At 37.9% G+C, this 12,534-nt stretch overlaps 1 protein-coding gene across 1 annotated transcript; it reads right to left on the reverse strand.

Moving 5' to 3' along the window:
• Positions 1-2,365: 2,365 nt before the first annotated feature.
• On the reverse strand, positions 2,366-9,571 carry LOC103401901 (U-box domain-containing protein 33). Its single transcript, XM_008340622.4, has 9 exons — positions 8,490-9,571; positions 7,999-8,120; positions 7,637-7,758; positions 7,228-7,332; positions 6,512-6,968; positions 6,223-6,360; positions 5,178-5,705; positions 2,944-3,708; positions 2,366-2,752 (listed from the first exon to the last, which is right to left on the reverse strand). The coding sequence occupies exons 1-9, from the start codon at positions 8,752-8,754 to the stop codon at positions 2,570-2,572; spliced, it is 2,685 nt and encodes an 894-aa protein (XP_008338844.3). The 5' UTR covers positions 8,755-9,571; the 3' UTR covers positions 2,366-2,569.
• Between the last annotated feature and the right edge of the window lie 2,963 nt (positions 9,572-12,534).

Consider the following 12,534-nt stretch of genomic DNA (forward strand, 5'->3'; position numbering starts at 1 on the left):
ATTGATAATTATCAATATGTATCAAATTAACAATAGTAATACCGTACAAAATGTTATTAATATATGTCAATTGTGTATTTGATTTATCAATTTTATTTTTATTCGATTAACATAAATTTATTTTGATTAGTTTAATGATGGATTCTTGCCACTAGTACTACAGTCTAGTGGTATTCCTCCTCCCTGATTAGAGAGAGGTCTTAGGTTCAACTCTCGCCAAAGGCGACACCCCCTCCCCTTAGTGTAGATAATATCGATTTGTTCAAAATGATGGATTCTTTATTCCACTTTCAACCAATAAAAAAAATCAACAATTTTTTTTAAATAAATACAACCATTTGAAGCTCTACATTAATAAGAAAACAATATTGTACAATTCGGTTGGAGAATCACAAAATTTGACATAAAACTTCAAACTACCACATTAGTCATCAATTGTAATTTGACATTTTTATTGAAGATAATATTTGTGCTCTTGATATTCAGGGATGGTCAGTTTTCAAATCTGGTTAATATCTTTATTGATCAAATATTTGGAATATTGTGGTATTAGTTATGTGGTTGGGTGGGACTTGATTATTATTTTTTAAGGAAAACTAATGAAAAGGGCTTGAAAATTTTGAGTTTTAATGATAAGGACAAAATAAAAGGTAAAGTGAATAGTACCAGGATTGACTTTTTAATGTAAAAATATGGTTTTTCGTTAAAGTGAACAGTACCATGTGCTTTTCGTTAAAGTTCCCTATTTTTTATGTTTTAGCGGGCTAGGAAGTCGGATTAGTATTTAATCAGGTTGCTGCTAAGCCCATTAAAAGGCTAAAATTAATAACGAAGGAACGGACTATGAATTTTGAATGAGTTTATGTAAACAGGGACTAGTTCTCTATATGTTCGCTTGGTCATAGTTGTACCTGAGACCTCAAAACTTCTCTTTGTTTTCCTCTCCGCATCAGATCTTCTTTCGATCCGACAATCGAAGTTGAAAACTGACAAGTGTGTTGAAATATAAAAACAAGTTTGTGATCACCAAGAAAAACAGGACACTAAGAATTCAAAAGCGCGTGAGTGAGAGAGCCTGTGGACTTTTTTCACAGGTTACCGGCTACTGTCCGAACTGGTCTGAAGCCTTCGTATAGACCGTACAGATAAGACGGCTGTATAAATTATTACAGACTAGAGAGTCCCTATATGCGAGTTCACCGTAAACATAAGGGGGCATGTCATCATAGTAAGCGGTAATAATATTATTCCTTCTGTCCTTTCGTCGTACCATCCACTGGCAAGCGAACACGTGTATAGCAGTGCGCGGGGTTCCGCTCGGGAGAGGATCCTCTCTGGACCCAATCCCACCGGATCATCCGGGTCCTCCTTCTTCTTCATTTTTCTCTGCAGTTTTTCCCCGCAGTTCGAATCCAACGCTAACGACTTCTCCGATATTTGGCTTTGTGAAGGTCGCCCGAAAGCTTCTCCAATATTTGGTTTTCTGATTTTCATCATGGTGAAGGCTTCACCGTGAAGTAGAGGAGAGAGGGCTGCTTGTAGACAATGGTGGGGATTTGGGGGAGTAAGGCTCAGGGGAAGCACGACGCCGACTCCGGGGAAGCCACGACTGCAGAGAAAAATGAAGAAGAAGGAGGATCCGGTGGGATTGGGTCCGGAGAGGATCCTCTCCCGTTCCGCTCATCGGAGCACTGATGTTTCGTTAAACATACGGCACTAAATCCATAAAGTGGGGCCCGCACATGTTTTCACTTTTCTGTGGTCAGCTCTCCACACATGCCACCGTACTTAATGGTGGGACCACACTTGCGGATGGCCTGTTTTCAGTCACATGTGGTGGGCCTAACTTTGCTTTTCGCTGTGCTTGAGATGTGATGGGCCCTAACATCACTGGGCCTTTGCTCTGAGCGGCCCATTTGGTTATCAAGTTCCTAAAGCACGTTTGCCAAAGCTTTTAAGCTTTATCTGAAACGGGTACTTAATACTACAGTTTAATGGTATTTTTCTTTAGTTGTAAATAACAAGTATTAGGCTCAATTCTCGCCAAATACAAATTTAAATAACATTATTTTTCACCTATTGTGAGGTTTAACCTACTTCTTCCTCTCATTGTAAATAATATCGTTTATTAAAAAAATAAAAAATAATAAAAAAACCTTTATCCGAGACGGGTAAAGTTAAAAAGTCATTTATGAAGCACGTGACTAAAACCATGTTTGCAAGTGTTGTTTTTTTTTGTTTTTGGAGTTCTGCAATTGCTTTTAAAATGATAAATAAAACATTTGACAAAAAAATAATAAAAGTGTTTCTGTTATAAACATCGTTTTTCCGTAATCATAATCGTAACCAATGTCAACATACATGATCAAGCAAGAATATGATCAGTTTAAAGAAGGATCAAAGTGTTGGAGCAAATACGTGCATTCTTCGGTACATAAAGAGAGCCACATAATTTATTTACACGTGAATATATATATATATATATATATATATATATATATGTATGTATGTATGTTGTTATCAAAATATCTACGTTGAACAAAAATATCCAAAGAAAGGAATAAAGAGATCAATGCTGTTGCAGCCACTCCTGAATTGCAGAACGAAGAGCGTGGTTAGGGACGAGATTCTTGTGTTCAAGCTTAAGATTTGTCATGGGCGATGTGTCGTGACCACTGTCCAACCATCCTTTCAAAGCTTCTGCTTCGTAAGTGAAACCGTCTGCTGCAACATGCGGATCCTGCATGACTTCCTGCAAGTTTGCATATAAGAGGAACGCACTTTACTTGACGACATATTCAGTTAATTAATGAAATTCTTCAAACAAATAAGAATGCTCGGAAACTATATTCCTTGTAGATCGATAAGCCTGTTAATGCAATATAATATAGTCATTATGACAATGTTAATGCAATATATAATCAAATAATGAACAGAGCTTACCTGGAAAATGGGACAAATAAAATATGAAGGAGGTTGGAAATGCTCTTCAGTACCCAACAGGAATGATGATGAGCAACCACATGAAGCTCTCATGGGTTCAAGTACCCTCCAGACATCCGATACAAGGTCCGCCCTGCACTTCCGGCTCATCTCACAACACCTTAATGCCAAGCGAGCCAACTGTTCAGCCTGTACAAATGGCCAATCCCCAGCCAAAGGATCTAAGAGCATTTCCAACTTTCCGGAATCTAATGCATACTGCACTTCCTTTGTTATCCCCAATGCTTGTTTCCCAGTCAGCAACCGTAGTAGTATAATTCCAAATGAGTAAACATCTGACTTTGGCGTAAGCTCTCCTGATGCGAGGAACTCAGGATCCATGTATGCGAAAGTGCCCCTTAGGTCAGTTCTGCAACAGAGTGTTGTGTTGTTGCTTGAACCCTCCCCACGAGACAACAGACGACAGATTCCAAAGTCGCTGAGTTTGCTAACAAAGTTAGCATCTAGGAGAATATTGGACGGTTTTAAATCACCGTGCACTATGCTATGAGGTTTACTGGAGTGGAGAAAGATTAGGACGGAGCACAACTCTGTGGCAATTCGTATTCGAGTCTGCCATGACAAAGGGGAAGTATTGTCCTTGCAGCTGAGTCGATCTTCAAGACTTCCATTTGGGAGATACTCATAGATAAGTGTCCAAGCTTCTGGGCAGGCACCAATGAGTGTGACAAGATTGGAGTGTCTTAACTTACTTAATACATCCACCTGAGAAGCATCAACTAAATTTAGTAAATTGGCAATCATGCAAATTAAAGTACTTTCCAAGCAGTTTAATTCTTCCAATTTTAAGTTGTAAAATATACATTTGTAAACAAGACATCAAAGGGAAAAAACTGCATAACATTGAAAGTTCTGGCATCTGCAAAGCAATAAAATCTAAAACATTTCACATGCTCAATTTTTAACTTCTGAACGGCGATGCCATCACATGCTGTTGACTCTAAACTTATTAAGTAAAGATAGAAAAGCAACAAAGAGAGAGGACAGGTGATAGTATAGGAGAGGAAACTAAATGAAAACCATATATAATTAGTGTAGTTTTCAGCTCATTGTATTTCATTCGTTACTTTCTCAACTTCGTCATCTCTCCCTCATTCATCCACATCCCCGCCCTTAAAAATAAATAAATATGACATAATCCGATGGTCTCTAAATTATTGCATCAAAGAAACAAGAAATGCATCCTAAACAAGGTTTAGCTTCTTGGCTAGTCCACTGGATAATCAAGAAATCACTAAGGTAACCTATTAAATGCATCAACCCAGAAACTACCCCGATATGTTCTTAGTATGTGGACAAATCAGTGTTTTAAAAAATACGCCTTGAGGCGGCCCTTGGAGGCAGGCAGCAGCAATTTCGCCTCTGTTTTGTGGAGTAGGCGGAAACTCGCCTAGGCTTGGTCGGGGTGTGTGTGTTTGACTGGGCATTTCCAGGACCCTTCAGCAATCCAAAATCTTGCTTGAAATTTGAAATTTTCTGGGAAACCTCTGCTCTGGTTCTGTGTTGCAGCAGTGTCTTCTTGAAGAAGATGACCGCGCATAGAAGAAGAGGGATTTTTATTTATTTATAAAGACTCGTGAAGATCAGTGCAAAAAAGAAGAGGGATTTTTTTATTTATTTATAAATGACCTGGCCTAAAACGATGTCGCTTTGGCCAAGTCTAATTTTTATTTTTTTATAATCACAGCAGGTCCCCTCCTTCCCCACCCAATACCCGAGTCTCTCTGCTATATTTCACCCAATACCCATTCCCCAATTCCTCAAACCCTAAATTCTCAATCCCAATCCCATATTTCAATTTTACCCCAATCTCATACCTCAATTTATTTCAAAATTCAAGTAAGCTTTTTAGTAATCTAATCTCAATTTGGTACCGGAAAGTTTGATTGTTTGTTTTATTTTTGGTTAATTTGTTTTACAAAGCATAATATTATATATATATATATATATAAAATTTGAGGTCCCGTGAGGCTTCGCCTCTCGCCTCATAGGCTTTAGCCTAGGCAGGGCTATCCATAAAACTCCTCGCCTACTCCTTCGCCTTTCAAAACATTGGGACAAATAAGTTAAGCATTACCACACAACAATTAGACTCCTGATTATAAAATTTCACTCGAACCCTAATATAAATTACTGCAAGTAAGGGGAAGCATACAATATTCAGGTTATCGTACCTCTTGCTGAAACTCAGAGGGGCCTTGCATACTCTGAGCATTTAGCATTTTTATAGCAACCTGGGTGTGACATAGGGAACCTTTAAAAATGCTCCCATATCCCCCTTCTCCGATCTTCAGAGATGGGTTAAAGCTTTGAGTTGCTTCTTCAATCTCTGCAAATGAGAACTCAGAGAAGAACCGAGGCATGTGTGCGCTCGAGGCTTCGCCTTGTTTTTTCCTCAGCTCCTCAGCTTCTCTAAGTGCATTGTCACGCTCCACCTGCAACTCATCCCGTTCTCTTTTGTAATTTTGTAAAAGTTCCACAGCTGAGATAACCTTCTGCTCTAAGCTCATGACCATCTGATTAGACTCTGCAATTTGGCTCTCAAGTAGTAATTTCTGATCTAGGGCAGCCCTCAATTCTTCCATGACTTCATCTTGTCGCTTCTTCATCTTTTCAAGTTCTAGTCCCTCTTTTGCCAGTGCTTCTTCCATTTCTTTCCTTTGTCTCAACTCCTCATTATATAAGACCTCTGATGCTTTAGCCTGTGAATGCAACAATTCACAAGTTTCTGTTTACGGAGTTTTTGGCTATGAAAAAAGAACGGAGATCATGGAACATATTATGTTTTCTTTTCCAAATTACATGTAACCAATAATGTTATGCAGTTAAATGCAATGCCAAAGCCACTAACACTTTAAGTGGTACAAGATCAACTACAAGCATCAGAGATATATTAAGGGGTTGGGGGAGAGTTGGCACATATGCCCCTGCCTCTAAGAATCACCACCATAGAAGAAAAAAGTTGACATTTTGCGTCTTTTCCATTTAGGAATAATACAAAGGATCCTGTTCATATTCCCATCTTAGATGATCAAGTTCTATGATAGTTAACTGAACATAGTCAATTCTAGATATAACCTTATTTGATGAACAATTTAATGTGTATGTTACATCTGTAAGTATTGGAGAACAGAAGAGAGGAAAAGATAACTTTTATGATTTATGTTGGGGGAAAATGGAAAAGGTAGAAGGAAGCACCAAATAGAAAAGAGTCTTTACCCTCCGTATAGCGTCAATGGCATCTTTTTCAGCTTTCCCACGCCTAATTCCCTCATGAAATGCATCTCTCTTTGCATTTTCAGCCTCTGACATTGCTTGTTCAAGATGATCGTACAGAGTATCATCTACATTTCCATCCTGCTTGACCATCAAGGGTTTTAAATTAACTCAGTTGATTCTTTCTAAGGTGACTGTTGAAGTACTAATTCCAGTATTTAAATTCAGCACGTGAAACATGCAGATGGTTCATGAAAAATCTATGCACGCCCAAGGGTAGTTTGGCACTTACCAATACACTGGGAGGGGATGAGTGATTAAGATCTTTAAAATGAGAAAGTGAGCGTGAGTCACTTGACCCATTTTCACTTCCCTCAGCTTTCTCATACTGAATCAAAGCTAAATCGCCCAATCCAGCAGAAGAGCCTGTTGAATATCCTGAAACACTCCTACTTGATACCTGATCCCATTCCACAGGACTTGCTCCTGGTTCATAGCTACTTCTTGGAGTTGAAAACCCGTCAGTACCATCTGTGTAAGTGACATCTGTTGTGCTGCTTCCATTCCCCAAATTTATGGACCTTACCCTGCGGAACAAATCTTGAGCTGGATTGGTTAGTTTTGGTCGATTATTCCGCTTGATTGTAACAGATTGTGATCTAAAGTGGTGCGGTGACTGTTCTATATCAGTGTTTGGACTTGGTCGCAGCAATGGAACCTCTGTATCAAGTCCATCAGAATTCCCTTCCCTATTTTATCACAGTATATGCATTAGTAGTCATGATCATCAAAATCAAACAACAGTTCATGATTTAAAAGAAAATAGGTGTTGAGAAGAAAATTATTTGTACAGTTATAATTATAATAACCAGTACACAAACAATTAAAAACCATATGGTTGTTTTGAAGCTTGGATTTTCCGTATGTAATGATAAATAACAGAAGTATCAAGAAAAAACCTTTTTCTTTAGTATTTTAGTTTTACTTTCTAAGAAGTTTCAAGTAAACCTGGTGTGTATAAGGTGCCCCTTGCAAATAAATTGTATGTGACAGGAAACAGGTGCTTGTTGGCAGACATATATGGCTTTCTTGGACCTGAGGTCCATCATTTTCCTGCAATGTTAAATTGTGATTGAGCAATCTCAATGTAAAGGATTCATATAATAAATGAACCCCCAAGTAAAATTTACTAATATGTAACAAGAATTATTAAATACTTTCATTTTTTACACACACAAAAACTGCATTGGTAAAAAATAAACTCTTCTGTTGGAAATCCCATCAGAAGGGGAAAGAAAACAAAAATCTCATCTATGCTGGATGCATACAAAATGAATCATTAAAGCACATCCGGGGTAATTAAACATTTGAAAATGTTCATAGGACTAAAAAAATAACAGACAAAAGGCATAAATACCTTGAATGGTGCTTGTCCGCTGCTGCTCCCATAACAAGTTTCCTGATCCCAAGCTGAGAGATGAGTTTCACAATTCCCTTCTCAATACAGTCCATTTCAGTATGTATTTTTTCAGCCCGAATCTACATTGGACAGACGAAAGCAAAATATGTCATAAAACTTGGCATTTTACAAAGCATTTGAAAGGGATCTCCTAAAATGACAAAATTTTAAGTTTTGCAATATATGACAATACAAGAATGCATTCTTTTATCCTACAATGTACCAACTTCGTATCCTGTTATCTTGTTATTCAAACTTCTTTAAGAAAAATTGCTCTATTTTGTACAAGAAAACAAAGGAAGAGGCAGAGGAAAAAATACCCCCATTTGGCGACATATACAAAGGTAATCATCGAGAATCTTATTCATGTGTTGCCTTTCTATTTCCCGATATGCTCGAACTTCCTGGTCCTTCAGTGAGCTTGCTGGGAACCTCGTCCCCACTGCAAATCAAGGAAACAGCAGAAAATTAAATCCAGTCGGAAACCCTAAAACAGAAAGGCAGAATAGAAACTTTGGCATACAAAATATCTGATTCAAACCCCAGCCAACTCATGAAACTTTGATTGTGCCTAATTTACTTTATATATATACATATACACACTTCTCTACTTTTCTTCAATTTTTGGCAAATTTCTCGAATTGCTCGTGCTGCCCATCAAACCGAAAACCATGGTCCTCAACAGACAAAGCATTATCAAGCTAGTAATTGTGAGTTGAACAAATTATATCAACCAAAGTAATTTCAACAAGTTACAAGATTCTTATTACAACATTCACCAAACAAAACATGTGTGTGACTGCAGACTTACTCAAGGGAATCATCTGAGCAGGCTGGTGAACATGAAGTATGCAGATTTTCTTCCCTCCTGAATTATGCACCGCCCACACCAGAGTTGATTTGCTATCTTTCACATCTTTTCCCACTGCAACATAGATCATATCTTCGATTATCCGCACCACCGCAACCGGCTCCTCCACAATCTCTCCGCTGCGAGCCATGTATGCTGAAATATCAGGGTACCTTATCCGTTCTGTTGGTTGAGCAATTGCAGGCACAGAACTCACTACAGCCATGGCCAAAAGCTATTGAAAACCCCAAGCATCAAAGCCTCGTACCTATCTCTGAATTTCCCTCTCAATCTTTCTCCAAAACTTTACATTCCTCTAAAACCCCTCTTTTTTCCTGAACTTTTAGAACTTGATCATCAATTTCTCACTCTACCCACACAAATTTCTCTCTACAAATTCAACTCACTCTTGCTCCTCTTCAAACTATTTATCAAAATTCCACTCTACCCAGAAATTAATACAGCGAGGGGAAGCAAATTCAACTCAGAAAAATAAACCCACCTCTCCAAATCAAGAAATTTACCAAAATCTAACCCAACCCAGTCCAGATTTTTCCCTATAAACTCAAAATTTAACCAATTCAGCAAAGAAATCACCACCCAATCTGATAAATTGAACTTCTTTCCCAATCCAGAAACTCTATGGCATAAAACTCCCAAACCCAGAAAGCGGAATTCAACTCTCCACTCCCTAAAGTGAACCAAAAGGGCTAGTAGAAACAAATGGATGAATGAAGAAACACAAAGGGGGCGATGGTTCTTGAAGGTCGCTATCGATATGATTAGGTCGTCTAAATTAGATTGCTTGTCTTGATTGTCCGTTGAAACACTCCTACATTAAAAACAGTATATTACAGATGAGATTCAAGGGAGTAACCTCAACAATTCCATGGCGCGCTCCAGTTTTGCTCGAGTCCACTCACTGCCTCGGCTCTCGGCGGCTCAGCCCCTCTCTCTCCCTCTCTCTGTGTGCTGACTCAGCTCGCATAGCTTCTTGAGGTTGAACAAGCGACGTGGGATCCACTGTTTGGGAGTGGGACCATAAATGAGGTGTCATTCTCCGGTATGGAAAATCTTCGGCAACTTAACCGACTAATTTTCAGTATATTTGGACCAAAATACCACTTGAAAGTTGAAAGCCTATTTTACTATTTTAAGCTACACTAATTCACGATGGTATCTCAAAAAAAATTCAGGATGGTATGAGTTAAAAATAAATGTCACTCCATCAAAGTCATTAGCTTTGTACATGTTTGTAAATTGTTCGGCGATAACTGTTAAGGAGACTCTCAAAGTGACATTCACAGTTTAACGTTAATTTAAATGTTAACGTTATAAAATATTATGTCAAAAACATGAGATGACAAAAAATCTACATAGAGTACTATTTTTTAGATTAACTCCATAGTATTTCTAATTGTTGGGCTATTCTTGTCAAAGAATCTCCAATTATGTTCTCTGTTTTTTAAATCAAATTTAGTTCAAAACTGAAAAATTATTTTGGGAGCTCCTTCTAAATTTTACTCCAAACATACTCTCTAATTTAGGAAGTTAATATAATTTTCAACCCATAAAAAAAAAAGTTTTTCATAAAAGAATAGTTCCAATCATACTCTCTAATTTAGAATCTCAATTAGGCAGCCTATAGAAGATGTTCTCATTTGATTTTATGGTGGAACCTCAACTGCCTTCCATAGTTAGTAATTATACATGTATGTATTTATTTTTTTTAAATATTTTCATTTTGGGTAAATCTCTGTTTACTACCCCTCAAGTTTCATGGTTTTCAACATTTGGTCATCAAGTTTTTTTCATCCCAGAGTCATACCTAAAGTGTAAATTTTGGGACAGTCTCATACATCTGTTAGTCAAACTTTTAAGTTTGCTGTTAACTGATGATATGACGCCTATGTGGACAATGATTGGGCGCCACGTGTCTTTAAAAAAATTAAAAATATTAAACTATTAAAATAAATAATTAAAAAAAGTATTAAAAAAAAAACTTAGAACCCATTTGTCTTCCCCACCCTGACTGTGACAACCTATCCCAAATTTTACGAGTTTATAAATTTTAAAATATGAATTTACGAGAATACCCTAGAGGTGAGGGTATTGATTTTCGTTGACCGCTAGTTCATGACGCGTATGAACTATTACCTTAATATATTCCAAAAGTATTTGGCGGTGCGAACGCGTAGACGCACGCAAATTGAATTAGGAACTACGACAGAGGTTTACAGGACTATAAATTGGGAAAGTACATGGTAAGGACTGTTATTTATTATTTTATTCATTTATCATAAATACCACTATATTATTTTAATAGTTTGTTGTTAGGAATTTGGGGGAAAGAAGAAGGAAACGGGGAGGAAGGATAATAGAGGGAAAAAAAGGGATTGGGCAAGGATGCCCAATCGGAAAAAGAGGGCCATGAGGAACGAATTAGAAGAGGAGGGAGGAGAGTCTGCCAATGAGAAGAGAGGAAAGGATGGGAAATGAGAGAGGATAAAAGGAGAGGATTGGTCGGATCCCTTGAACCCGCGACCTTGACTCGACTCTTGACGATGGTCGTTTCGACGAGTTTTCCGTTGAATTCTCCAGCTTTCTTCAACCTCCCATCACCCCATACACCTTTATGACATCCCAGCATCCAAATTGACCCAAAAATCGACGAGTTTCATGTGATTTCACAAAGAACCCCCGTATGGGTGCTGTGAAACCCTAGCCCTCAATTCATCAATTGTGAAACCATCTCCTCCAATTACCACCACTAGGGCACTCCCCTAGAACCCAGGAACAAAACCCAGGCAGTGGTGAAGGCGTCAGAGCAAGTTTGGAGGTCCAATCGAGCACACCTAAGTATAGGGTTTCCGACGGGTTTTAGTGAAATTGAAACTTTTCCCTGCCAAATTGGCCTTGATACTCTGCTCATTGAGATCTTCATTCCTGTAATTTTTGGTAATTTTTTGAAATAGTTGGATTTTCCGGCGAGTCGAGGTGGCTTGTGGCCAGGGGACCGTCAATGTCATTCTTAGGCTAAATTAGAGGCCTTGAGTTCAGTTTTGGTAATTGTAGGATGTAGGTTGATTGTTAGAATCTAAATTCTCCACGTTACGTTAATAGGTCATTATTTGAATCAACGATCCGACTGTTGGATCGTCACCAAACTTTAATATGTTATAGTACGTAATATTTGAGAACCATAGAAACTTACGGATCGGGAATCCGACATACGGATCTTCCCTAATTGGATTTGTAGTTCATAAAATAAAATGTTGCCGCCACTTGATTTTGGGCAATTGGCGGAGATCCGACCGTTGGATCATAATGAAACCTTAGGATGTTGTTCTAGAAGTATAATGTGAATCTTTGGAAGCAATGGATCGGAAATCCGTGATGCAGATCTTCCGAATTGAATTACGTAGGGATGCGTTTTATCTAAATTATGTATTTTATCGGTCAGAACTCTGAGATGTGATTTGATAATTGGTCATAGGCGACGATGGTTCGTGATGTCTTGACATGTGTGCTAGGGAGTCGTGGCACGGATCTCAGGTGAGTGGGTCTTTTTCATTCTATCGTGTATTATATATATATATATATATATATGATAGACAATTCCATAAATGTTTATAAATCGATTTATTGCTTATGATTAATGTGAATGCTTTGAAATACTATTGTGAACTACGAATGGCTTGATCCTGATTTAGGGTACGTGGGCAGTCTAACTAGACGTTAGATGCAGGCATACAATATTTGAAACAAAAACCTTGTTTGGGAATTGAGCAATGTGAAGGAAATAGGTGAAAATATGAGATTTAACCTTATGTTTTTAGTGATTGGATGTTGTTCATAAATCAATGTGGAAGGAATCAAGAAACTGAAATAAGGAAGCGTAAGTAATGATAGTTAATTAATTTAGTGTTTAGTTAGACTTATCCTCAATAATTATTTCTGAAAATAAATAACTCAAGAGTAGGGCATTATAGATTGTGCATTTTAC

Source organism: Malus domestica, chromosome 07 (assembly GCF_042453785.1).
Source record: "Malus domestica chromosome 07, GDT2T_hap1".
Taxonomy (NCBI): Eukaryota; Viridiplantae; Streptophyta; class Magnoliopsida; order Rosales; family Rosaceae; genus Malus; species Malus domestica.

What these genes read in the sequence shown, in the direction of transcription:
- LOC103401901 (XM_008340622.4), bottom strand. Translation starts at nt 8,754, where the DNA reads ATGGCTGTAGTGAGTTCTGTGCCTGCAATTGCTCAACCAACAGAACGG. An exon ending in GGGCACCTTATACACACCAG is followed by an intron (nt 6,969 to 7,227) that starts GTTTACTTGAAA and finishes GTGATAAAATAG; the next exon opens with GGAAGGGAATTCTGATGGAC. An exon ending in CCATTGACGCTATACGGAGG is followed by an intron (nt 5,706 to 6,222) that starts GTAAAGACTCTT and finishes TTGCATTCACAG; the next exon opens with GCTAAAGCATCAGAGGTCTT.